Source organism: Dermacentor silvarum, chromosome 1, assembly GCF_013339745.2.
Source record: "Dermacentor silvarum isolate Dsil-2018 chromosome 1, BIME_Dsil_1.4, whole genome shotgun sequence".
In the NCBI taxonomy this organism is placed as follows: Eukaryota; Metazoa; Arthropoda; class Arachnida; order Ixodida; family Ixodidae; genus Dermacentor; species Dermacentor silvarum.
In genome coordinates, this window is record NC_051154.1 from 209,423,663 (window position 1) to 209,448,165 (window position 24,503).

Here is a 24,503-nt window from a genome sequence, read left to right on the forward strand (position 1 = left end):
CTGCAAATATCTGAATCTTGGCGTCATATCATATCATCAAATATCATATCTTGGCATCATCGTGAATATCTTGGTAAATATCTACAAAGATTCCACAGCTACCTTGGTTCGATCTCCACAAGAAAAGTAGAAAGTTACCTATTAAAAAAGGGGTCAGGCAAGGAGACACAATCTCTCCAATGCTATTCACTGAATGTTTAGAAGAAGTATTCAAGCTCTTAGACTGGGAAGGCTTAGGAGTGAGGATCAACGGCGAATATCTCAGCAGCCTTCGGTCTGCATATGACGCACTATTCAGCAACAATGGGGATGAATTACAACAAATGATTGAGGACCTTAACCGAGAAAGTGTAAGAGTGGGGCTGAAGATTATATGCACAAGACAAAGATAATGTTCAATAGCTTGGCAAGGAAACAAGAATTCATAATCACCAGTGAGCTTCTACGGTCTGTAAAGCAGTACTGTGATGATGTGGATAGTGGCGTGTGGCGGTGCCAAAACAAAGTGCGTGACAAGCCAGCTTGAAGTGTTGGTGATTGTATGGCAGCTTCGAACGCAAGCTCGCAAAACGTGGCTCTAGGCTCGGGTACTGGCGACCGGGTGTCCAGCTACCGTGCGGACCTGGTTGGAGATCCAGCTCGTGGCTGGGCTTTCCTGCGCGCCAGCGGCCTGCTGTGATAGCGGCCTGGTGCAGTGCTTCCTGCTTGGACCGGGACGCCTGAGCTACCAGCCTGCTGAGCGAGCCCGAGGACTGGCGACCGGGCGTCCTGCTACCGTGCGGACCTGGTCGTGTCCCGCTCGTGGCTCTGCTCTCCTGTCTACCAGCGGCCTGCTGTGACAGCGGCCTGGTGCAGTGCTTCCTGCTGGCCACCGGGGCGCCTGAGCTACCTGTCCGCCGACCGAGCCCGACGTTATAGCGGCCGAGGCGTTACAGGCCAGGCGTTACTGGCCTGCTACAGCAGTGGCCTGGTGTTCTACCGGCCTGCTGTTTTCTTCCTGCTGCCACGTCGCGACAAGGTACGGCGCGACAGCAGCGACCTAGCCACAACGACGCTCCACCGTCACAACCACCGTCACGGGCACCGCAACGACGAGGCACTAGGGCGAGTGGTGACGCATGAGGGCTAGGCACATAGTACATTTATCTAGGTCAATTACTCACAGGGGACCGTGATCATGAGAAGGAAACTTACAGAAGAATAAAATTGAGTTGGAAAAAAAAATTGAGTTGGAGTGCCTACGGCAGGCAATGCCAAATCCTCACTGGGAGATTACCACTATCGTGGAAACGAAAAGTGTACAATCATTGCATTCTACCGGTGCTAACATATGGGGCAGAAACTTGGGAGTTAACCAAGAAGTACGAGAGCAAGTTAAGGACAGCACAAAGAGCAATGGAACGAAAAATGCTAGGCGTAACGCTAAGAGACAGGAACAGAGTGGTGTGGATCTGAGAGCAAATGGAGATAACCGATATTCTAATTCTCATTGCGAGAAAAAAATGGAGTTGGGCAGGTTATGTAATGAGTAGGATGGATAACCGGTGGACAATCAAAGTTACAGAATGGGTGCCAAGAAAAGGGAAGCGCAGTCGAGGACGGCAGGAAACTAGGTGGGGTGATGAAATTAGGTAATTTGCAGGTAGAAACTGGAATCAGCTAGCGCAAGACAGGGGTAACTGGAGGTCGCAGGGCGAGGCCTTCGTCCTGCAGTGGACATAAAAATAAGCTGCTGCTGCTGCTGCTGCTGCTGCTGCTGATGATGATGATGATCATGAGATAAAGACGCGAGGGTAAAGACTTTCAGAGGCCATCAAATGTCCCATTTCCCAGTCAATATAATGGCCCGTTGACACAATGATCGGCGATAGCAGTCGAAGAGAATTTTTGCTTTTTAACATCATGTCAATATTTTATGAGGTGCCTTTCAATATTTCCAGTTTTCATTTGATTGATATACAATGGTACACTTGAAGATGGACAATTGATTGCAACCTGCGCAAGAAATAATGTACACGAAACCCAGGCACTTTTCATTCGAAAGCTGTCTTTCACATTTACTAGCGCGTGTCGAATCTTCTTTGCTGGACATGTGCCATGTGCAAATAAAAAAACGCGGAGAACGCGGGCTAAGGCTTCGATGGCGTCGGAAGCATAGTGTATTGAAGCAGGTTTTGAAGAACAAATATGGTGCAGGGAGCACTTGGCCATAGCGAAAAATGCCGCTGCACAGAAGGTACAAAGGGGGAAGGGTAAGCGGGTAGCGAAATTTCATGTTGAATGGCTTCCAAGACCTATTTTTCAAGTCGTCAGTTGAGTTGCAAGTTACCCATCCATTTTAGAGCGCAGCTCTTTGGAGCCCGTCCATGCGTTGACCGTCGACGTCGGCGTCCGTCGGCGTAAGCGAGCGAACGAACACAACGAAGTATAAAAGAGCGAACGTGGAGTGCAGCGGCGGATGAAAGACGGCGATAGCGAAGAGAGAGTGAGGAGGAATGCGGTGGAGGAGTAGGGCGGAAGGGTGAGGAGGAAAGCGGAGGGCCGCACGAGACATTCTCTACAGCGGCGACCAGGCATGCGGCGAGCGCGTCCACCGATATCATATATGCAAACATAGCGCTGGCATGACCTTCGGACACACTTCGCCTGCGCCGCGCCGCTAGAGAATGCGCTCCACGCCAGCCACACGTTCCCGTGTTCACACTTTCTTTCTGAACAATGAGCGACGCAACCGGTGTAAATGCTTCGTCTGCCGCTGCTGCTAAACGAGCGGCGCGACTAGAGGCTCAGCACCGCCGCCGAGAGGATGCTGTGTTTCAGAATCAAACTCTTTGTCAGAATATATCGCGAATTCGAAACACCTAAGCAGCTTAGCTCAAAATTCGCATTAGGGAGTATTGTAATCATCGGTGAACGTTTTTTTTACGTTTGTTTCTGTTAGTTAAAAGGATCACAAGAAGAAATCTTCAGAATAAATATAAGTTGGAGCACGTACTTCGAGCACTAACCAAGTGATGACCGGAAGCTTACCGCTATTCTTGAAAATAAACATGTACAATCACTACGTTCTCTCATTACCTACACATGGTGCGGAAACTTGGAGGCTAACAAAGAAGCTTGAGACGAAGCTAATGACCGCACAACGTGCGATGGAACGAGAAACAATAGGTGTAACGTAAGAAACAGTAGACAGCGGTGTGGATTAGAGGCGAGCGGGGCTAACCGATATTCCAGTTGAGATCAAAAAGACGAAATTGAGTTGGGCACGCCGTGCAATGTGTTGCACAGATAACCGATGGTCTATTTGAGCGAGTGTCGAAAATAAGAAGAAAGGCAGGGAGGTTGTCCAGATCAGAACATCTGGTCTGCTACTTTACATGCAGGAAGGGCTGGGTAGAAATATAAGAAAGTAGAAAGAGAGGGAGAGACAGAGATAACAGACACGATCACAGCCGGTCACTATATGTCAGCGCAGACTATCACAGCGCACGATCACTAGCAGCACAACGGGCATCAATTTACGCTAGGGTTGCTTATGCTGGTCTGTTCTCATTAAAAACTCTAACAGTGCCTTTGTAGCCCTCAGCTGCTGTGGCTTATGAGGTCGACATTCCAAAATCCTTTGTTCTAGTAATGGTGTGCGATCACAGTGAGCTTGCACAGTTTCGATCTATGTCCCTGTAACATGTAGCTAGGGCAGTCACACAAAACGTGTTGGAGAGTCTTCTCAGGACCACAGTCATCAAACATAGCGTTGTTGGCGATTCCCATGCGAAAAACAGATTTCGTTAAGGCCACTCCTATCCATAGTCGACAAAACAGGGTGGCCTTGCGTCGACACAGAGCAGTTGGGATGAGAAGGCGGAGTAAAGAGCAAAAGTGATGGAGCCGATTGTTTGGAAAACTTGGTTGTTCAACATGAAAAAACGTGATGTCTCGTGCAAGCACTCGAAGATTTCTAGTGGCTTGTGACCTTGGTAACGATGTCGGTCCCTCTTTGCAGTCTTGAAGAGCTGAACGAGCAGCGTTATCGGCCTTCTCGTTATCCATGACATCGCAGTAACTTGGAAGCCACTGAATATAAAAAGGTGCCCTTTCTCCGCCAAGGTATAAGGACAAAAATACAAACGTAAAATATCTCCAATCTCGAATACCAGTTGTTCGTGTGGTCCGCGCCCCAGGAATAATAGCAAAGACTACAGCGCTACATTCCAGTAGCTGAATATCGACCAACTTCGAGGTTGTTCTTGGCCAACGAGACGAACTGCAGCACGAGGAGTGAATTTTCCCGCAGTCTTCGATGTCGTCGGGTGGTAAGCTTTGAAATTGACGGTGGTGGCTCTCACTGGGAGATACGTGGCTCTTGAGGGACCCTGGAGAGTTGCTTAGCCATGAGTATAAATATTTAAATGGTTGGCATACCTCTCGTGAAAAAAGGACCAGATATAGGTTGTTTAAGAGCAATAAATGACAGCTGACATTTTTTTCTTCATATTTCTGGCGCAGTGAGATGCACTTCAGGTCGAACCACACACCAATCAGTAATGATGACTTTGATGCGAGAGTGAAGCCTGACGGGAGGTTGATGCAATAATTAGATATCGTAGTACCAAAGGATTACTCCGGCCTTTCTCAGGGTATGGCTTTGCACGGTGGTGGGAACGGGCTGGGGCACTCTCACTTCCACCGCAATGTGTGTTTATATTGGCTGGTGCCGGGAGATTGCAATAGTTGCCGCTTTTGACGCGCATTTTGGCAAACCAAGACGCACTCGGAGACCCCGAGCTTGAATAGCCTGTAGAACACAAACATTTGTCCTGGAAGTGTGGGTCAGTACGGGCAAGCTAATATTCTATTATAGTAACTGAATAGCTGCCAAGGGAAGGGAAGCACAGTCGAGTACAGCAGATGATTAGGGGTGTAATGAATTGAGGAAATTTGCAGGCATAAGATAGTGCCAGCCGGTGCAAGACAGGGTTAATTGGAGACTGAGGTGAGAGGCCTTCGTCCTCCAGTGGACAATATACAGGTTGACGGTAGTGATTATGACTATAATGATTATTGTCGATCACACAAGCTATCGTCAAGCTCTTGACTTTATGTTCGTGCCTGTTTATGCAGCTCCTTGATCTGTGCCTTACTAGACTCGTCGGTAGAACTTTGCGTATGTGCATATATACTGCTTGACTGTATTCAGTGTTTTTTCGGTACTCGGTGTAATTTTATTTTTGTTTGCGTGTGACGGCAAAAATTTGTCGATGCCCTCAGTAGGCGGGAATCTAACATTTAAAATAATATAATTAAATAAACGACTTATATATATATATATATATATATATATATATATATATATATATATTACTGATAAGTTTTTCAATGTGTTGCACTCGCGCAGTGCGTACTTTTTTGTGTAGTAAATACATTCTCTCGCATGCTTATCGAGTGATTTCCAGGCACGCTCATCAATTTCTTCTCTGTTAGTACTTTGGCAGTACGTCAGGCATGAAGGCCAAATTGCCATACACCAGTGAAGAAATATTTTTGAGGTTACGCAATTATGGGCTGACAGAAAACACCACGCACGTTACCAAGTGCTACACAGGCGCATACGGTTCGTGTAAACTACAATAAAATTATTTCTTACCAAGAAGTATATAAAACATAACCGGATGTTATATATCTTCTAAAGGAGTCTGCCTGTTGCAGTGAAGCAATCTCTGCCTCTTATTTGTACAGAATATTCACGTCATATTATCATTCGTTTAGGTATTTATTCTCATAACAAGTGTCTTTTTAATATGTAGACATTGGTTATTAGGTACTGAATGGTATACTAGTTGAAATCTTCTCACGTTGCACTTTTAAATCCTAACTTTTGCAGGAATACCCAAAGTAGTGCTGTAAAAACAATATAAAACTGCAGAGGATCTTCCAATGGCTGTGTTAATTCTTTTTTCTTCAAATTTCTTCACTATTTGGGCCCTAGAGAAATTGCGTGCGTGTTATCTTCTTGTCTCGCTTGTTTCTGTATTCAAGTGTCCCCAATCAATAGGCAAACAGACTTGTAGAAATGGACTTAAGCGAGTGCAGCGCCCAGGTGACAATGTAAATCTTGCAATCGTGACTTTATTCCTGCCTTTTGCATTATAGTATATAACCCAGAACAAAAGTACTTGCCTGATGAGCCTTCGAATGACTGCGATTAGAAAGATGAGGGGACCATTCCTCTTCTGTTTTGTGACAGCGAAGCACAGCAAAAATCCACTGTAACGCAGATAAAGAATTTGCTTGGACCAATAGTCAGGAGCAATAATGATCATGGACAACAGTCAATATCTTTGGCTATCGCACTATGCTTTATTAGACTAATTGTTAAAACAATTAGGGATGTATTGTCAACAACGTATACGTTGTTGACAATACATCCCTACTCGAAAATGACTTTCTACTCATTGCTACCCAGAATAAAGAGCACTCCATCCGACACTTCTAACAGGTAAACTGCAAATGTAAAACACACAATGAATGACAATAACTGAAAAAGTTGCGATTTTCGAATAACCGTAGGCATGTTCAAATACTAGTATATTTTACGGTTATAAATAAGAAAGAAATTGCTTGCGTTACTTTCGCAAACTGGACTGCTTGGTTCTCGTTGCATCCTCGCCAAATTGCAATTATCGTGTGCAAATTCTGCTAACAACATGAAAACCTTGATTGTATACGTTGGTTTTTTTTTCGATATTTTATTTACTCTAGCATTGATGTGGAGTAGAAATGTTAGAACTTGTTTGTTTCAGTGAGATACGGTCTACTTGCCTGAGGAAGAAGAAAGTGTCAACGCTGTCGAATGCCCACGTTACTATTTGGAGCATCCAATGATCGGTAATGATCATCATGTTCAGCAGGCGTCCTGCAAGAAATAAACGGATGAAAAAGATCCTAGGACACCTAAACACTTCTTATGAGTTGTGAATGCGATAGAATTAATGTCCAATTGAACACCGCTGAGTGGGCCTTCGAGTTATGAACTCCTCGCGGGCAAGGGGGCGCGTTGAGGCGCTTGGCCAACGCCTCCTGATAGCACAAGGCCGGTGCGCTTCGATCCGCGACGCCATGCTACCTTGCCCGAGTGCCATCCAATCTAAAGGCGACGCTCCCGAGTAAGCTCAACACCACCTAGATAGCACAGCACTCCGACCTATTACGTCATGTTACCTGGCCCGAAATTTCCATTGCCAAGGCTGGCGTGACGAAAAGGGTGACGTCAAAATCACGGCTGCTCACGCGGGAACATCCCCATTAGATTATATGGCAGTCGGGCCAGGTAGCATGACATCATGCATCGGAGTGCGTAGGCCTTGTGCTATCTAGGTGGTGTTGGTAAGCCTCGGAGATTTTGAAGTCATTACCTATAACCTTATATAGGCTTATATTGGTTGGGTTCGAGCTCCATAATAGTTGGCTCATCCGGGGGAGGTGGTTGTAAATCCTCCATTTTGGAGCCAAAGCATCCCCGCGCTGGGGCCCGCCGACAATGTGGCGAGGAGGACTCCCCCACCTAAAACGACACTGCTAAGGTCGCCGTGGCAAAAGCGCTGGAGACTTGACACCCCTCAAACAGCGTGCAAATTACTGGCGGGCGCGTCCTACGAACAGCGGAAGGCGGTGCGGTGGTGCCCTTCAGGTTTGGAGCGGGTTGCTTGCACGTTCGGCGTGCAAGAAAACCTGTTTGGCACAGTGAATTGTGATTTTGCCTTTCTCTCTACCTTCTCCCTTTTCCCTACCTTCTATTCAGAACAAATCAGTCTTCTTGATGCGCTCAAAACGAACGGACGTCTGTCATTTTTCCATAAGTTAATTAGTATCCGTCTCTTATTCTAAAACAACGCCAGCGGCCGACGCCCGCGCGCGGGCCTAGGATGGCGTCGCGTGGTTAGAGAAACCGCAGCAGATGCGCGCCTTGTGTAAAAGGATGACGTCGCGTGGAAAACAAAACATGAAGACCCTGGCTCGCGCTCTCGGCTACTACGCCACATCGTTCTTCTTGCAGGTGGCGGTGAGTCTTCATACGCGGTGATTCGCATATCGTAAACAACCAGCGTATATAGTGGTTGCCACGTTGGAGCGGAGCGTTAAGCCCGTATTCAAGAACGTTCCTCTAGTCAACACAACACCTCGACTCAAGAGAGAAGATAGCACTGCCATCCCTCCGCAGAAGTGGTCCCTGAGCTTCATGATCATTGACGGGAATTCTTGAGAATTGTCGCGTCTTTATCAGTCGAGAGGCGGTGCTGTGCTCAACAAGATGGAGCGGAGGAAGAGCTTCGAGTCGAGGGCTGTTTGAGAATACGGGAGTTAAAAGCAAACGAAGGCGTCCTAGCCGAAGACATGGACTCTTCTTAAGGAAATCAACGTGTCCCAACCGAACTCCAAAGACGGACTCGTGGTTACGCATTTATAACGAACCTGCAACAGATCATCCCAAATTTTATTTTAAGAAACAATACAGGCTAGATATACCAAGTGCTCAAAATTAAGCTTTATGGTTTTCTTAAATTTAAGCACTAGGAGGCACGGGAAGACCACCTGCGCAAATAAGTTATGTGGCCAGGGGGACACAAATTTAGATGATAATAATCGCTGCGCGCAGCGGAATTAACTAAAATTGAATAATTAACCTTTTATTGACTGCAGTAAGTGTGTATGTTTGTATTCAAAAGTTAGAAGCAGTCGTGTTTCTACACAGTTTCACTTGGAAGAATTTTTCTAGCATGTCTGTGCTACGAGATATCCAACTCCAAATTTTAATTGTCGTTCGCATGATTACGCATGTAAGAGAGTGAGGATCGGCGCAAAGCTCCTCCCTGATGTGACGCGGCTGTTGCGTGCGGCGTTTAGTCTGACAACGGGGCGAAGGCATTGGCAAAGATAATAACGGTCCCCCTTCCCCTCACGGCTGGCTAAATGAAAAAAACCGAAGATCCCGTAAACGGCTGTCGTAACACGCCACAGCGCAGCCTGTAAAGGTGGCGGCAGCTGCGATGCCGAGATAATGGCACGAGCGGAGAAGCCGGAGGGCAGTGCGCGTGCGCAATGGTGATTAGACGACCGGGCATGGTCCTTGCCTGGACTACGCAAATAAATTGACTGCTGATTTCCATGCATTGTAAGTTTTATTGAAATCAAGAGCAACAACTGCCACATCAACAGCAGAAACCTTTTTAGCTATGCTAACCAATATTTCATACCGCCGCTTTAAGGTTGGTGTTGTCATGCACAAATCTCATGACAACACTTCACCCATCAAGATGTCAATGCCCTAAAAATGTTCAAAATGCCTCCCTTCCACAGCAACGCAAAGCATAAACCGCTCTCGCGTCGATTCGATAACTCTGTGCAGTACGACAATTGAAATTTGGAGTTGGATATCTCGGAGCACGGACACGCTAGAATAATTCTTCCGACTGATACTATGTACAAACACGACTACCTCTAAGTTTTCAATACAAACATACCCACTTACTGCCGTCGACAAAAAATAATTGTTCAATTTTAGTTAATTGGGCTGCTCACAGCGATAATTATCATCTCACTTTGTGCCCCCCCTGGCCACATAACTTATTTGCACAGGTGGTCTTCGCGTGCCTCCCAGTGCCTAACTTTAAGAAAACCATAAAGCTTAGTTTTGAACACCCTGTATTATCAGGCACAGCCGCCAAGCACATGGCTGTATTAGGTAACGTCCTTTTCCTATAAACTCGGAGAAGACTACACCTGGCTTCGCTACAGGTCTTCTTCCTCTTTCTGGGGTTTTACGCGCCAAAACCAGTTTTGATTATGATGCACGCCGTAGTGGAAGGCTCCGGATTAATTTTGACCACCTGGGGTTCTTTAACGTGCACTACAAGGCAAGCACACGGGTATTTTCGCATTTCGCCTCCATCGAAATGCGGCCGCCGCGGCCGGGATTCGATCCCGCAATCTCGTGCTCACCAGCGCAACGCCTGAGCTGACTGAGCCACCACGGCGGGCTGCAGGTGTTGCTCTAGACGTATAAAACGCGGGTCTATCGCGAGCAGAAACGGTGAATTTTTGTAAATCAGAAAGGCTACTGTCATCATCATCATCATCATTGACAGAAGCTGACCCTCCTCCCCCCCCCCCCCCCCCCTCATCAGAAAAACCTGGATCCACCCCTGCAGGGGTCAATGGCGATGAAAGTCCGGGGAAGGAAACCAGTAAAACATGGTAAAAGAGAACGGATATAAAACGGTTCTGCAGCTGGTGCAATTACTGGCTTCGCTCAAGAAGGATACTTGATATTCTACGACACAAGAGGAAGCCATCAGCATTGTTCTCTCTCGCAACGATAAGACTGCAGGTGAGTGCTGCTTAGCTTCAGTGGTTTGATGATTAGATGCGAAGCCCCCAGCAGCACGTTAGCAGAGAAGCTACGAGCTTAAAGGAATCTGCAAGGTGCCGTCACAATTTACCAAGTGCTCCTTAAAGCTCTAAATTTTATTTTAAATGTGTTGCTGTAAGCGAACAGGTAAAAATTTCAGCTTGAAAATTTTCCCGTGCATATGGGGAACCATGCGCACTTATAATCTGCCGCTGAAGATGTTTGGATTGAAAAGCATTTATTTGGGAGCATTTGTAGTTTCACCGTCGTTGCTGCTAGCACGACACCTGTGACTTGCGCGACGCGAGGGGGAGGAGAGTAGGTTGCACCACTCCTCTCTAGCTCTTCCTGGGGGAAACGCTCAGGTACTCGCTTGGGTGTCTCCGGCTCTGCTTATCTCGGAATTTGGTTTCGATTCGACAAGGTCGCACATGTCTACCGGTCTCTTTATGCCGGGACACATTACCGAGCACCACGAGTGAGTTTAGATAGTGCAAATAACATGAATGAAGCAAAACAGAGGCCGACTAAGATGAAGAAATGACTAAAAACGATGTTTCGGCGCACACACGGAGACCTGTGTCACAAAAATGTATATAAATGTATATGAAAGCTTCAAGAGGGCTATGGTGTTGGGCTGCTGAGCACGAGGTCGCGGGATCGAATCCCGGCCACGGCGGCCGCATTTCGATGGGGGCGAAATGCGAAAACACCCTGTGTACTTAGATTTAGGTGCACGTTAAAGAACCCCAAGCGGTCCAAATTTCCGGAGTCCCCCACTACGACGTGCCTCATAATCAGACCTTGGTTTAGGCACGTAAAACCCCATAATTATTAAAGCTTCAAGAGAAGTAGAAAGATGTGGAATCTCAACTTCGATCGTTAATCTTCAAAAGGCGCGTACTGCTTATCGATCATAATACTCCGAACAAGGCTCCCCTGTAGGGGCAAACGCTGTTTTTTAAATAATTTAGTCAGCTTGGTCGGCATCTGTTTGGTTTTCTTTATGATTCTTCCCGACGAGACAAGTTCTTGGTAGAATATCGAATGCCGTCGGAGCAGGCAGAAGCAGGCTAGGAACCGTCATGACAAGCGGTGATGTAATTTCCATTGGATTCGGAAGTTTCCGGGAAACCTTGACAAAAACCACTTCTGCGGTAAAACGGCTGCAGCAAAGTATACGAACAGCTTTTAATATTTAAACTGCTCGACATGTTTTTGCGCTTGTCACTAAGCGCGACCACAACGTGGACTTTGGATGATTCTGAGCATCACCAACTATCACAATAAAAGAAAGAGAGAGAGATGACACGACACCAAGCAACCTAGGCAGCTTTCAATAAGTACAATTATGAGTCCGGAGGTTATAACGCTGCAAGAGGCGCCAATCATGGTGCACTTTTTCTTTTTCTTGGTGTTAATGCCAATCAAGTTATAATGTCATGGTATCACGAAAGAATTTCAATGTTACTGTTTTTTTATTATTTTTTGTGTGTAATTATTACCACGTTATGTGTGGCCAATCCCCCTCGTCGATAAGAGTCATGTTTTGAGGCCTTAACAACGACACAAAACCTCCGTAATCATATGATACGTGATTTTTAGCTACACTATCACCACCAAAGTAACATGAAATCTTCTGAGCAAGGCGTTTTTTTTGGAGCAAAACATTATGTAACATATTTTTCCCTTTTGTTCATTGGTCTCGTGGTTGTTTCAGAGCAGTTATACTGATCTCTCTAGAGCAGTTATACTGATCTCTCTAGATCAGTGTAACTGATCTAGACTAATTCAATCTAGATCTAGTATAACTGACCTAGACTAAGGCAAGCGACTAATTTTCTCGAAAGACTGTGCTTACAATGACAAAACGAAAACATAACGGGCTCACCCCAAGTATCTGACATTGCCTGGTAGCAATGACCGAGAACAATGTGTCCCACGCAGATGGCACGTATGCCGTGCAAGAAGCTCAGGGAGTATTGGTGGGAGTTGGTCCTATCGGCCACACGAAACAATGCACGCGTGTTTGTCGCTGCCGAGAATGCCACTATGACACTTAGTAGCGTACCTGTAAGAAAGTTGTGACAAAGCTCAGATTTATGTTTCCAGAAATCAGCAAACTATTTTCAGCCCTTTATTTCTTTCCATGTTCATCTCTATATAGTTAGCAGGGACAGCAAGACTTGCAACCGGCGCCAGTGAACACAAAGGATAAACAAGGAAGCAAGAAGACGGTCACAAGTCGCCTTGTTATCGTCTTGACGTCTCCTTGCTTGCCATTGCAAGCCATCGCAAATCAAGTAGACCAACAATACGTTTTGACCAGGGACTGGAAGCATACCGCACATATGCTCGTATGTGCGTGTGCAAATGTGAAAGCGCGTGCCTCTTCTAGAACGGGACGTAATATTGTAGAGCGTGAGTTGCTCTGTGCCCGCGATATTTGTTAGCCGGACAAGGTCAATTACCCACAATAAGTTTTATTGTGTACCTCTATTGTTATTATCATTTAGGAAAACAAGGATGATGGTGCATTTACTGCAACAGTTTTTCTCACTCCAGACTTTTAGTAGTGCCCACACCGCAACAATGGCGTAAGAGAATTAGACTGCAGTGATTACACAGGATTCCAGACATCGCATATTTACTTCGAACAGCTGCGGTCATCATCATATATATATATATATATATATATATATATATATATATATATATATATATGTGTGTGTGTGTGTGTGTGTGTGTGTGTGTGTGTGTGTGTGTGTGTGTGTGTGTGTGTGTGTGTGTGTACTCACCACTTTTCTGTGCAGATTTCTGCTTCGAATCCATGTAGACGTCGACAGCAGTGGCCCCGGCTATTACGGTGACTAGAACAGTCAGGAATGATCTGCACAAGACAGACACGATACCTTAATTCCTGGTGCGCATTATTGTAGGCGTTTGTGTATGCACAAAGGTAAAAAAAGGAAAGATTGTACGCACTGTGGAAATCTATATTACGCGAAACATTTCATTACATTGTTACAGAACCTGGTACGTTTTGCAGGGAACACCAACACGAAAAAGTAGTCACGATAATAAATTGAGATGAAAAAAGAACACACCAAGCACAAAAAATGTCGATGGTACGACAAAAACAGCATTACGTCACTCAAGAAAAACTTCACAAGGAACTAATGAGGTCAGAGTCCGCAAAAAAATTGCGCAAGGCTTCCACAGCTTCTCTCTGTTTCGAAGGACAGGACCAATGACCGAGTAATTTTTTACAGATAGCAGACGCTTGCAAAAGGTGTCAAAATGATCACGAAGTGTCTCCCAATGATAGTCAAATTGCAGACATTTGATTAGATTATGTTCTACAGAAGTTTCCGGAATGCGGCTCTGTACCTAGTCAAAAGAGGCCATTTACCGTAACGACATATAAAAAGCAGGGTGTGTACGCCATCTCGAAACGTAGACAATGCATGGTAGACGCTGAAAAAGCCAGCATTGAGTAAACAGTCCACGTTGGCTGGTAATAGGTCATAAACTTGATGGTGACAATTTTTTCGAGGTAGATCACAATTAATGCAGATCCGCCCACGATTGTGGAGCCATCAGTGTCAGTCTAAAGATGATCCTTGAATGTCTCGTGCAGCACGAGTAGAGACAGCTGCTTGATAGCTGGTGACGAGAATCTGGCTTTCGTCCGAATTCCTGGCACTGAAAGTCGAATTTGTGGTCGAGCCAAATACCAAGGAAGTGCCAGCTGTTTGTACTGTGTGTGTTCAAGCCATTTTTACAGTCAACCACGAAATATTACGGACCATGAACTCTGACAAAAAGGTGAATATCTGCACAGCCTCATAACGGAGCCTGGTATTTGCATTTCGGGCCTCAACTACAGTATGCTAACAACATTGTCGTATACAGTTTTACTGGCTACTACTATGGGCTGCTCGGGAATTGAACGTTTTCTGAGATCCCGTGGTCTGCAAACATTTGTGGTTGACTGTACGTAGCTAAAGAAATTTAATTCGGGCGTACGCCCTAAAACCACGATCTGATTATGAGTCACGCCAAATTGGGGTACTGTGGATTCAGTGTGCCAACCTGGGGTTCTTTAACGTGCACCTAAATTCAAGTACACGAGCGTGCGGCTTCCGCGGCTGGGGTCGAACCCGCGACCTCGAGCACAGCGGCGCAACGCCATAGCCACTAAACTGCCGTGGTGGGTTCATGCATACGTAGCTGGTCCTTGTTACTATGAACGAGAAAATGTTTGAGCAACTTACACAATTCCTATTTGCGTTGTACTCCATGGTTCTGGTTCCGCAGTGACGCAGTTTTCCACTCGAATCTCCATTGAAGGAGGCTGCACTGAGAAAAGAAAGAAAGGCAGCGAATGTTTGAACGACACATTTCTTGAGGAGGCACTTGCTGATAATGATCATGCGGAAGCACTGTCTTATTTAGCGAAGAATGTTCATGCCCGGTTTTGGTATCGAAGGCCAAAAAAATGAATTTTTGTCTTTAAATATATTGACCACTAGCGCTTTTAAAATTGCTTAAATTGTTTTCCCTCTAACGGTGCACACTGCAAACACTGTCATAGCAGCATGGATGAAAACACCAGTATTTAGAAATTATTTAGTCAGATTTTGCTATTCAGCGAACAGACTGCTACGTCTACTCTGCCATTTAGTGTCCTACCCGTGGAAGGGACAAATAGTCAGGAAATTCTCTAGGTGAGGAAAACGTGAGGATGGCACCACCTTTGTCAGCAGGCTTAATGAAGATGTCATTGCGAGAGGACAGAGTATCCAGTTCTTTCATTTTGTTGGAGGACAAATTACGGCGGTGGTGCCGTTGTCATAATTAGCACGTCCGATTACACCACCGAGGCCCACAGACAGCTAGCAGACACAACGTTTTATAAACGCCTTGATCATGACCCCACTGAGCAATACAAATCTCGGGTCAAAAGGACGGTGCTAGATCTCGTCAAAAAGAAAAAGGTGTCTGACAGTGCGGTTCATTCTCTAATTCCACTAAGTCCTGTTGCTGGTCGTTTTTACCTTTTACCTAAAATACATAAGATTAACAACCCAGGTCGTCCCATCATTTCTAGTATAGGTACAGTCACAGAAAATTTGTCCAGCTACGTAGATTCGCTGATTAGTAATATCACAGCTACGTTTCCTTCTTACGTAAGAGATACTACCGACTTTCTGTCAGATATAATCCTTCTCATTACTCCTCAAGTTTCTCTTTTGGTCCCACTTGATGTAGCATCTTTGTATACTAACATTCCGCATGCAGATGTCATCATGGCAGTCGTCAATTGCTACGAAGCAGTATCACCTGAGAAACTCATCGATAGCGACACATTGGCAACTTTGCTAACGTTTATTTTAGAACTAAATACCTTCGAATTTGAAGGACAACACTATGCCCAAGTTAGTGGGACGTTATTGGGTACGCGGATTTGCTCCAACTACACCAATATATTTATGGCTCAGCTAGGAAATTATCATCAGCGTATATTTATGTCCACTGCAGGACATAAATAAAAAGAACGTTAAAAACTTTTCATTACAAAATTTACATTCACAATGTTTTTCTGATTTGGTCTCATGGTGAACAGGAACTGCTTTCCTTCATAGCTGACTTTAACAATGTCCATACATCCATATAATTTTCTTACACGTATTCTGCATCTACTATTAACTTCCTTGATGTTAGCGTTTCAGTGCTAAATGATAAACTATCTACTGCCCTATACAAAAAGCCGACAGATAGATGTGAATAGTTGCACTTTGATTGCAGTCACGTTAAACATTGCAAGACTAGCATTCCTTATAGTCAGGCCTAACGTGTTAAAAGAATCTGTTCTGAACAATCAGAATTTAAAAAAAATTGCGGAACCCTAAAGAGCATTTAAGTCAAACAAAATTACCCATCACAATAAATTGACGATGCAATAAAACCCGCAGACGTGCATGACCATAAGACGATTCTTTGTACTGCGAAGAAACTGACTCCCTCACCCCAGACAAGTCTTGTCCTAACCCATACTGCGTCAATCTCTAGTGTTTCGCATGTACTAAAGAAACACTACAATATTCTAATGCAAAGTGAACGCCTCAAGGACATCTTCGCTGAACCGCCTAAAGCAGTATACCGTAAAGCTAGAAATATTCTAAATATACTATCATATTCATCTAAGACTGACTGCCCTGATGCCAACGGATACCACCCTTGCCGAAAACCGCGATGTGAAGTATGCCCCTACATATGCACATCGCAACAGGTGACTAGTACGGCTTCGAACTTTCGTTTAAAAATCAAAGCCGATTTCGACTGTGACACTAAACACGTAATATATACGCTCTAATATACGTTGTTCAAAAACGGTACATCGGACAAACAGAAAGGCCTTTTAGATTGCGCTTTAACAATCATAAATCCCACGCTAACACGTTGCCCAACCTCCCCATCTCAAGACACCTCTATCTCCCTAACCACTCATTTGAGAAGCTGAAAGTCACGTTGCGTGAATCTGGATTTCGTTCAAATTATGATAGAGAAGCCCTTGAATCCTTCCTTATCTATAAGTTTGATACCGTCGCGTCTGGTTCGAATGCAAGTGTAGGAAATTCAGTTGCCTGTCTTTGTAGCTAGTCACATGTTCCCTCATTTCCTTTCTTCCTACTAGAACGCCACTATTCTTTTTTTGAGTGTGTGTTTGCTTGGTAGCATAGCACATATTGGGTAACCTTTTCTGTTGTCACCTGGCGATTGGCTTTTGTACTTCATTTCTGTGCGTTTTTATGCTTTGTATATTGAGAGGATGTGTTTGCAAAGGCTATCTGTTTATACACATATCAGCTGTTCTTTAGAACGATTTGACATGCATTTAGTTCGCCCATTTTATTCCTTTCTCATGTAAAAATATCTTCATTCGGTTGATATACACACGTATAATACCTGTACCGACGCCATGCATTGTATTCTGATGAAAGCCAGACCCCGGCCAAAACGCCAATAAACCGCTTCATACGCGCGTCTACTTTACTGTGTATATTCCACTGCAACACTCACGTGCTCACTACAGCTGGCGCATTGTTCACGACGCAGACTGAACCTACCACATTTCTAATCTGCTCCGTTGACCTCTCGAGTGCAGAAGTCAGTGCAGAGACAGCAACGTTTTCTCTGTGTGCTTGCTTTGTCAGCCACCTGTACCTTTCCCTACTGCATCTTGTACTTTTGATTGACTTTGTTTGATACTTTTGTTGGTCGCAGTTTATATGGGGTGAAAATTTCGATGTTGAAAACACCGTGGACGCGAAGCCTCTCTTCACAGCCGTCATGGCCCGCCAAGTGTTCAAACTTCTCCATGGTTATTTGGAGATAGCGTCAACTGTAATGATGGGTACCAACTTGCTCAGAATATCTCCCATTTCAGTTTCAACGCCATTATATGGCGAACGAACGAATTTTATTCAGAGTACGTATTTTTTTCCCTCGAATAAATGTTCTTTGGTGTCCATCAAGACTCGTCATCATGAAAAACTTACTTTGCCGTCGGGAATCAAAGTGCCCGTTTAACGAGGCCTCACAGAAGACTTTTGTGTTTGAATATGAAATATTTTTAAAATGTATTTAGCGTCCTATCTTGGAGGTTCTCTTCGTCGGGCACGAAAGTCAAGCGAACCGAGAGGATTGATAGCTTCGTGTACGCTGCGTTTTCGCACGCTTAGTATTGAACGTCGCGTAATATCAAGTTTCGGAGCTGCGTTGAAGCTGTAGAGGCAGCATGAAGCATTCGCTCGCCGCTGCTGCCACTTTTCATCCCACCCCCGTTGGGACAGCGAGTGTCCGCGGTCATCGAGTGAGATGTGTTCATGTTGGCCTGTGCGGGCATGACACCACGCTCGTTAATTTAATTAGTAAGCGACTTTTTACTGTAATTTATGCGGCCGATAAAACTACAACCTTTACTTCGTATAATTTTCTACTATTTCGCTGTTGCAAGCAATACTTCGCCTTCCGGAGGAAAATGGGACTTTTTTTTATTTGAATCGTGCGAATATCTACCAGCCAGTATGTTCGAGCCACATGACGGAGCAGGATAGTGAAATCATATTTGCGTGGGCACTCCCAATACACACGCTACCATTAACGTCGTGCCTCAGGCTTTCGCTTGCACTTTCGTAGTGTCAGGCAGTGGCGGACAGCGATCACTAGCCATTTCGTTGAACATAAAATTGAACGACGATTACGATACTCCCTAATGCGAAATTTGAGTACAGCTCTATAGGTGTTTTCATTTCGCGATATTTTGGCTGACGTGGACAATCTGTCTCGCGCGGCACGTTGCAAACAGAGCGAAGTGTGACACGTGGCGCTAATCGTGACACGTGGGTGCGATTTACAGCAGCCGCCGCAGACAGACCTCCGCTCATACAGCGCTTTGTTTCCATACAGACGACGCGCGCTACTCTGGCGCCATCTCGTAGCCTTCGTCGCCGTAAATTCCATCGTGTGAGGCACTACGCTTTTCTTTACACGTTTTCGCCATTCCCTCCTCCGGCGTTTTCCTCCTCGCGATCGCTTCGCTATCCCCGTCTTTCATCTCCCGCTGCACTCCGCGTTCGCTCTCATCTTTCGGTGTACTCGTTTGCTCGGTTACGAGGTAGGACGCCGACGCTCGCCGTAGAAACGGGCGCCCAAGAGCTGCGCTCTAAAACACAACTGAACTTAAAGGGAAATGCCAACGGTCTTTCCTTCGGGTACAACTTGTTTTAATATGGCTATAGTATAGCCGCATGCATTTCGCACATGCCAGCACGTCCCTACAGTGTTTAGGGTTTCTTATGGTGTAAGTTCCTAAAAAAACAAGTAAGTTGTTTGTTTTACACACACAATACCAGCTTCGGTGCTCGCTTCCCACTAACAGTAACAAAGAATGAAAAGCTTTCTGAAAGTACACAGAAGTGACGTTGCACTACTTGGATCTATTGGTAATGAAAAAGGCAAGCCCCTATACCGATGTCGCTATAATTGCCAAACGATTACACTCGATGAAACCATTTTTTGCGTGCGCATAAAATCTGTATGAGACCTATAGAACATTTCGAATATACTAGAGCAATCTTAATGGTGTTGTTCGCCTTGTCGAAACTTTGCTATTCAACGCATCAATGTGAACTCACAAATTTTGATCGAAAGCCGCTCGCCTGCACCGTTGATGATGTGAGAGTTGATAATACTAGCTCGATTACCGGGGCAATACCGGGGAATGCGCCTTACGACAAATCGTCGCACACGTACTTTCAAGCTCATCCCGTAATTGGGGGAAGGAGCGAACTAGAGCCATCATGAAGCAGCATGTGATCGCACGATCCCTCTAACCTTTCCAAAGGTCTTTGGAAGCTATAGGTGACTGTGGGGTATTAGTAAATGTCAATTGCAGGGCAAGATACAGTGAACAGGGAACGCATAAGGAATCGCGTGCAAGGTAATTCACTAGAACTCTGTCTCTGAGATAAGCATCACTTATTTCTAAATTTTAACACATTCTGTACTAACAAATTTGCCAGTGCGGTTAAAGTCAGCGAGCATACCAATGTCTCCAACAGAGGGTATTTTTGTAACATCATGCCCCAGCAAAAAAGTTGCATGTTTCATTATATTTTTCTACGCACCTTAAAGGCAGGTTAGAGAGTGCACCATTATATATTATTCCACTGAAAACTTGTGCCTGAAAGTAACAATTTAGATATGCGAGAGAAGGATGTGGTTAGACTTACATGTGTCCACTAGCGCTTGTAAATCACTCTGTGTGCAGTCATCGAGAAAGCATAGTCCCATGCGAAGGAATGGTACTTTCATGTCCATAAATAATCCTTTGAAATCATACAGCTGAAAGAGAAGCGAAAAAAAAAAAAACTCAACGAATTTCAAGACTGTAGTGACCTTTTTATTCCTTTGACTCAGTAACTGCGAACAGCATTTATAAGCCATCGACTACCGGATATGTTTTGTTAAAGAGCTTCCCGGTACTCTAAGAAAACATTGAAATAACTAATATGATGCCATGTGAACTGGAAACTGCCTGAAAACACTCCGAGGCTCCTCCGCAACCTGAAGAAGCGTGCAGCTTGCATGCAACAAAAGACGCGTGTTGTCCGTACCGCATCCATTTGCTAGGAAAACATACAATAGACTGATGGTTCGCGAGGCCTTCGAGAGGTTATCTTACTGGTTACCATCCTATCATCCCATATCACTGTGTACCATCCTATCGTTTCGAATCGAAGTATTCAGTTTCGTTGAATATACGAGAATTTTTTTATAGACCAGTTACTAGGAATATTAAAGCCTGCCGGCTATAAAAAAAGGGTGCTTTCACATTATCCACCTGACACTTCATGCGCAATGGACAGTGCTGCGGGTGATGCTGTGGCTGGGAAGGGAGCACTGACCACTTATTTTGTCACCAACCGCGATCTGAATTACCAATTCAGACAATTGCTCTCAGCCGCATTGCGACGACGGAATGATATATACTACACTGGAAATTGACCTCACCACTCGTCGGCCTGCGAGGGAATAGTCACTTTAAGGCTCCCCTTTTCTTCTTTTTTCTTCTTTTTTTAAAGAACGATTGGTCTATTTAAACGCATTTCACTTTGCATACCGCGGTAGACACGCGTGAGCGCATTTACCTCCTCTCCCCATTTCCATTCCCCTATTTCCCTCCGTCCTTGCGATCGCACGCCTTTGTGGTTAATATCTCTTCATGATCTCTATCATTCCTTTCTCTGGGCAGCTGGCAGCAAGCTTCAACAAGTAAAACTTCGTAGTACATCGTGGTTGCCACAGCGTAAAACAATTTTATTCTGATCTTATTTCAATCTCCTGACTTGAAATTTACGTAACCGCCGACACAAGCTTTCGCGACGGGACTTGGTCTTCCGGTCCCATCGTGGGCGGAGCCACCGACTTAATCTGATGAAAGTTTGGGTGACAGCGCAAACAGACGACCACAAGATGGGAGACACGGACACACAGGCGCTGACTGCAACAAAGACAGAAAATTATCAACGGACACGCCGGCGGTGTTCTGGAAGGATACGTCACCGTTATCTTCAATGCACTCTTTGACACACGCTAACAGTTGATTCCGTGCGTCGGTGTCTCCCTTCTTGTGGTCGTCTGTTTGCGCTGTCACCCAAACTTTCAAGATGTACCAACTCGCCCAAAAAGAAGTATTGATTAATCTGATGGAGCCTTCGGCTTGCCTAGATCTCAGGACTCAAATAAAGTTCTTGTCATGTCATGTCGCCGACACAAGCATCGGGCGGTGACTCACAGACGCCGTTGTTTGAACAGCCTAATCAAACTCTCTCCTCGTTTATAGCCGGTCACTTTTGTTTGCTTTCAAAGCGAATAGCATTGCCTTTCTTTATAGGTTTTTCCTGTCTAATTCAATGACAAAAGGCGAGGAGCGCGCAGAAGTATAGAAGGTTTCGATGGGACCGAACTAGTTATAAAAAAATCCATTCTCGCAAGCAGCTCTGGGGTGCGATCTTGTACGCGTTCCAAAATGGAACGGACGCGGTCCGTTCCATCGAGCCGCACACGATTGGTCAATTTGAACCGTGAGCCGCACACGATTGGTCAATTTTTACCGTGACGATCAAATTGACCAATCGTGTGCGGCTCGATGTAATGGACCTGCCTCCGTTCCATTTTGGAACGCGTACAGGATCGCACCCCTGACTAGACAGCGCACGAGCGATCGGCGGGCTGCCACCTTCAAGTTCCTTGTAGAACGGTGCAGGTCGCCACTTATTCCTCCCCTCCCCCAAAAAAAGAGATCCATTGGCCTTAGTCGGCATATTAATGCATAATTAGTGCGTACAAGTCATTTTGACGCGTGCTTTCGTGGCTCTGCAACGTCGACTGACAGACAGGGGAAGTGGGCACGGCAAGAAAAATGTTTGACCAATAGCGGAGGGATAATGGCTGGCGAAATCTGTAAAATGATAAATCTTTTTTTTTCGTCATAATTATGCACAGCTAGTGCGTACGCGTCCTTTTGACAGAGAGGTTTTCTCGGCTGCGTGACGTCGCGTGACAAACAAGCCGAGTAGGCATGGCCCGCAGTACGTTTGACCAATCGCGGAGGACTAATGGAGGAAATGAAATAGAAACAGATTAGATTAGCTTTACGTTAATGCACCCCCAACTGTTAAATAATTTGCACCCTTAAAAGTGTATAAGCGAGTAAATCGGTCTACAGCTAACACCCCCAATTCTTTTTGAGTGTAAGGGTGTGATTATAGATCGATGTACACCCTTTTTTTTGCTTTTAAGGATGTAAATTATTTTACAGTGCATGTCGGGCTTCCCATCGTGTTCTCGTGGTATCAGGAATGATCTTGAAGACGCTAGGTTGTCCTCCCACGCATTCACTATGCAGCGCCATGCTTTCGAGACTGCTTTCTGCGTCTCTCCCACGTGCGGGCTCTTTTAGAGAGCTTACTTTTTTTGATGCCAAAGCGTCAAAGGGTTCATTGAGCGAGAAAGCCGGCGGCTGTAGCAGCGAAATGGCACCTGAATTCCGCCCAGGAAATTCCGCACCTAAATAACCGCTAATCCACCATGGTGTTTATCATCATCATCAGCCTATATTTATGTCCACTGCAGGACGAAGGCCTCTCACTGCGATCTCTAATTACCCCTGTCTAGCGCTAGCTGATTCCAACTTGCGCCTGCGAATTTCCTAACTTCATCACTCCACCTAGTTTTCTGCCGTCCTCGACTGCGCTTCCCTTCTCTTGGTATCCATTCTGTAACCCTAATGGTCCACTGGTTATCCATCCTACGCATTACATGGCCTGCCCAGCTCCACTTTTTCCGCTTAATGTCAACTAGAATATCGTCTATCCCCGTTTGTTCTCTGATCCACACCGCTCTCTTCCTGTCTCTTGACGTTACTCCTAAGATTTTTCGTTCCATCGCTCTTTGTGCGGTCCTTAACTCGTTCTCGAGCTTCTTTGTTAATAACCTCCAAGTTTCTGCCCCATATCTTAGCACCGGTAGAATGCAATGATTGTACCCTTTTCTTTTCAATGACAGTGGTAAGCTCCCAGTCAGGATTTGGCAATGCCTGCCGTATGCACTCCAACCCAATTTTATTCTTCTGTAAATTTCTCTCTCGTGATATAGCGTAAACTATAGCCACCATATTAGTCGTGGTAGCTATAGTTTACGCTGTATTCTAGGACACACTACATATTACCATTTGCTATAATCAACGACCCCGTTTCACACATGGCGACGCGCCCAAACTTCGAAATTTAGGATGATCCAAAGTCGCTAGGCAGTCCTAATCAAAAAGACAATTTGCCGCAGAAAATTCCTGATAGAAGCAACAAAAAAAGTTCCTTTTGCGCAATTTCTTCTTTGCAAGTATGGTGGTCTTTCAAGAGAGTAAACAACAGCAAAGCGAGTTCGCTTCTATAATATCGCCGCCATGTTCCCAACATGCTATTCCTATCTGGCGAATTGTTGCTCAACTATTGACCAACCAGTCATGAACTAAATGTTTCGCAACAAATTCTCGCTCGTCCGATAAGGCAAGCCCACCCATAACATGTTTCTCCTGCAAATGCGTAAAAAGTTGGTCAACTTGTTGCGCGGTGTAAATAGGCGCCTATAGAGTAGCTCCTGAAAGGGTTTTTTTTTTTTGTGTACCACGTAGTACGCTTAATAAATAGGCATTTTCGAAGCTGCTAATAGATGTGGTGTACGGCAAAAACTTTGTTCTTTTGAAAGAAAGCTAGCCTCCCACACGTGCAGAATGAGAAAAACCGATTGACTTACCTTCTGATGTACAAGGGATGCGAGAAGTTCCATCTCTCTTTCTCCGATGAAGCCCTCCTTGAGATGAAACTCGAGGTTGCAGTACTGGCCATGCGAGACTACATTCCCGGAGCTGTCGCTCACCTCCGTCTCGAGACACTCGTCGAAAGCGCCAAGGTCAACGCGGGACATCTGTAGCACGCCCGTCGGGTACTTTCCTGTCGCATCGAAAACT

The 24,503-nt window shown here is 45.2% G+C and overlaps 1 protein-coding gene across 1 annotated transcript in view; it reads right to left on the reverse strand.

The window, feature by feature from the left end:
• Positions 1–2,778: 2,778 nt before the first annotated feature.
• Positions 2,779–24,503, reverse strand: part of LOC119436714 (nose resistant to fluoxetine protein 6) — a 38,880-nt gene continuing 17,155 nt past the window's right edge. The window contains exons 2-9 of the mRNA XM_049659603.1: positions 24,290–24,501; positions 20,206–20,317; positions 14,683–14,767; positions 13,204–13,295; positions 12,297–12,476; positions 6,820–6,913; positions 6,178–6,264; positions 2,779–2,809 (exon numbers count right to left, since the gene is read on the reverse strand). Of these exons, the coding sequence (XP_049515560.1) occupies positions 2,779–2,809; positions 6,178–6,264; positions 6,820–6,913; positions 12,297–12,476; positions 13,204–13,295; positions 14,683–14,767; positions 20,206–20,317; positions 24,290–24,501 (893 nt within the window). The remainder of the gene's footprint in view (positions 2,810–6,177; positions 6,265–6,819; positions 6,914–12,296; positions 12,477–13,203; positions 13,296–14,682; positions 14,768–20,205; positions 20,318–24,289; positions 24,502–24,503) is intronic.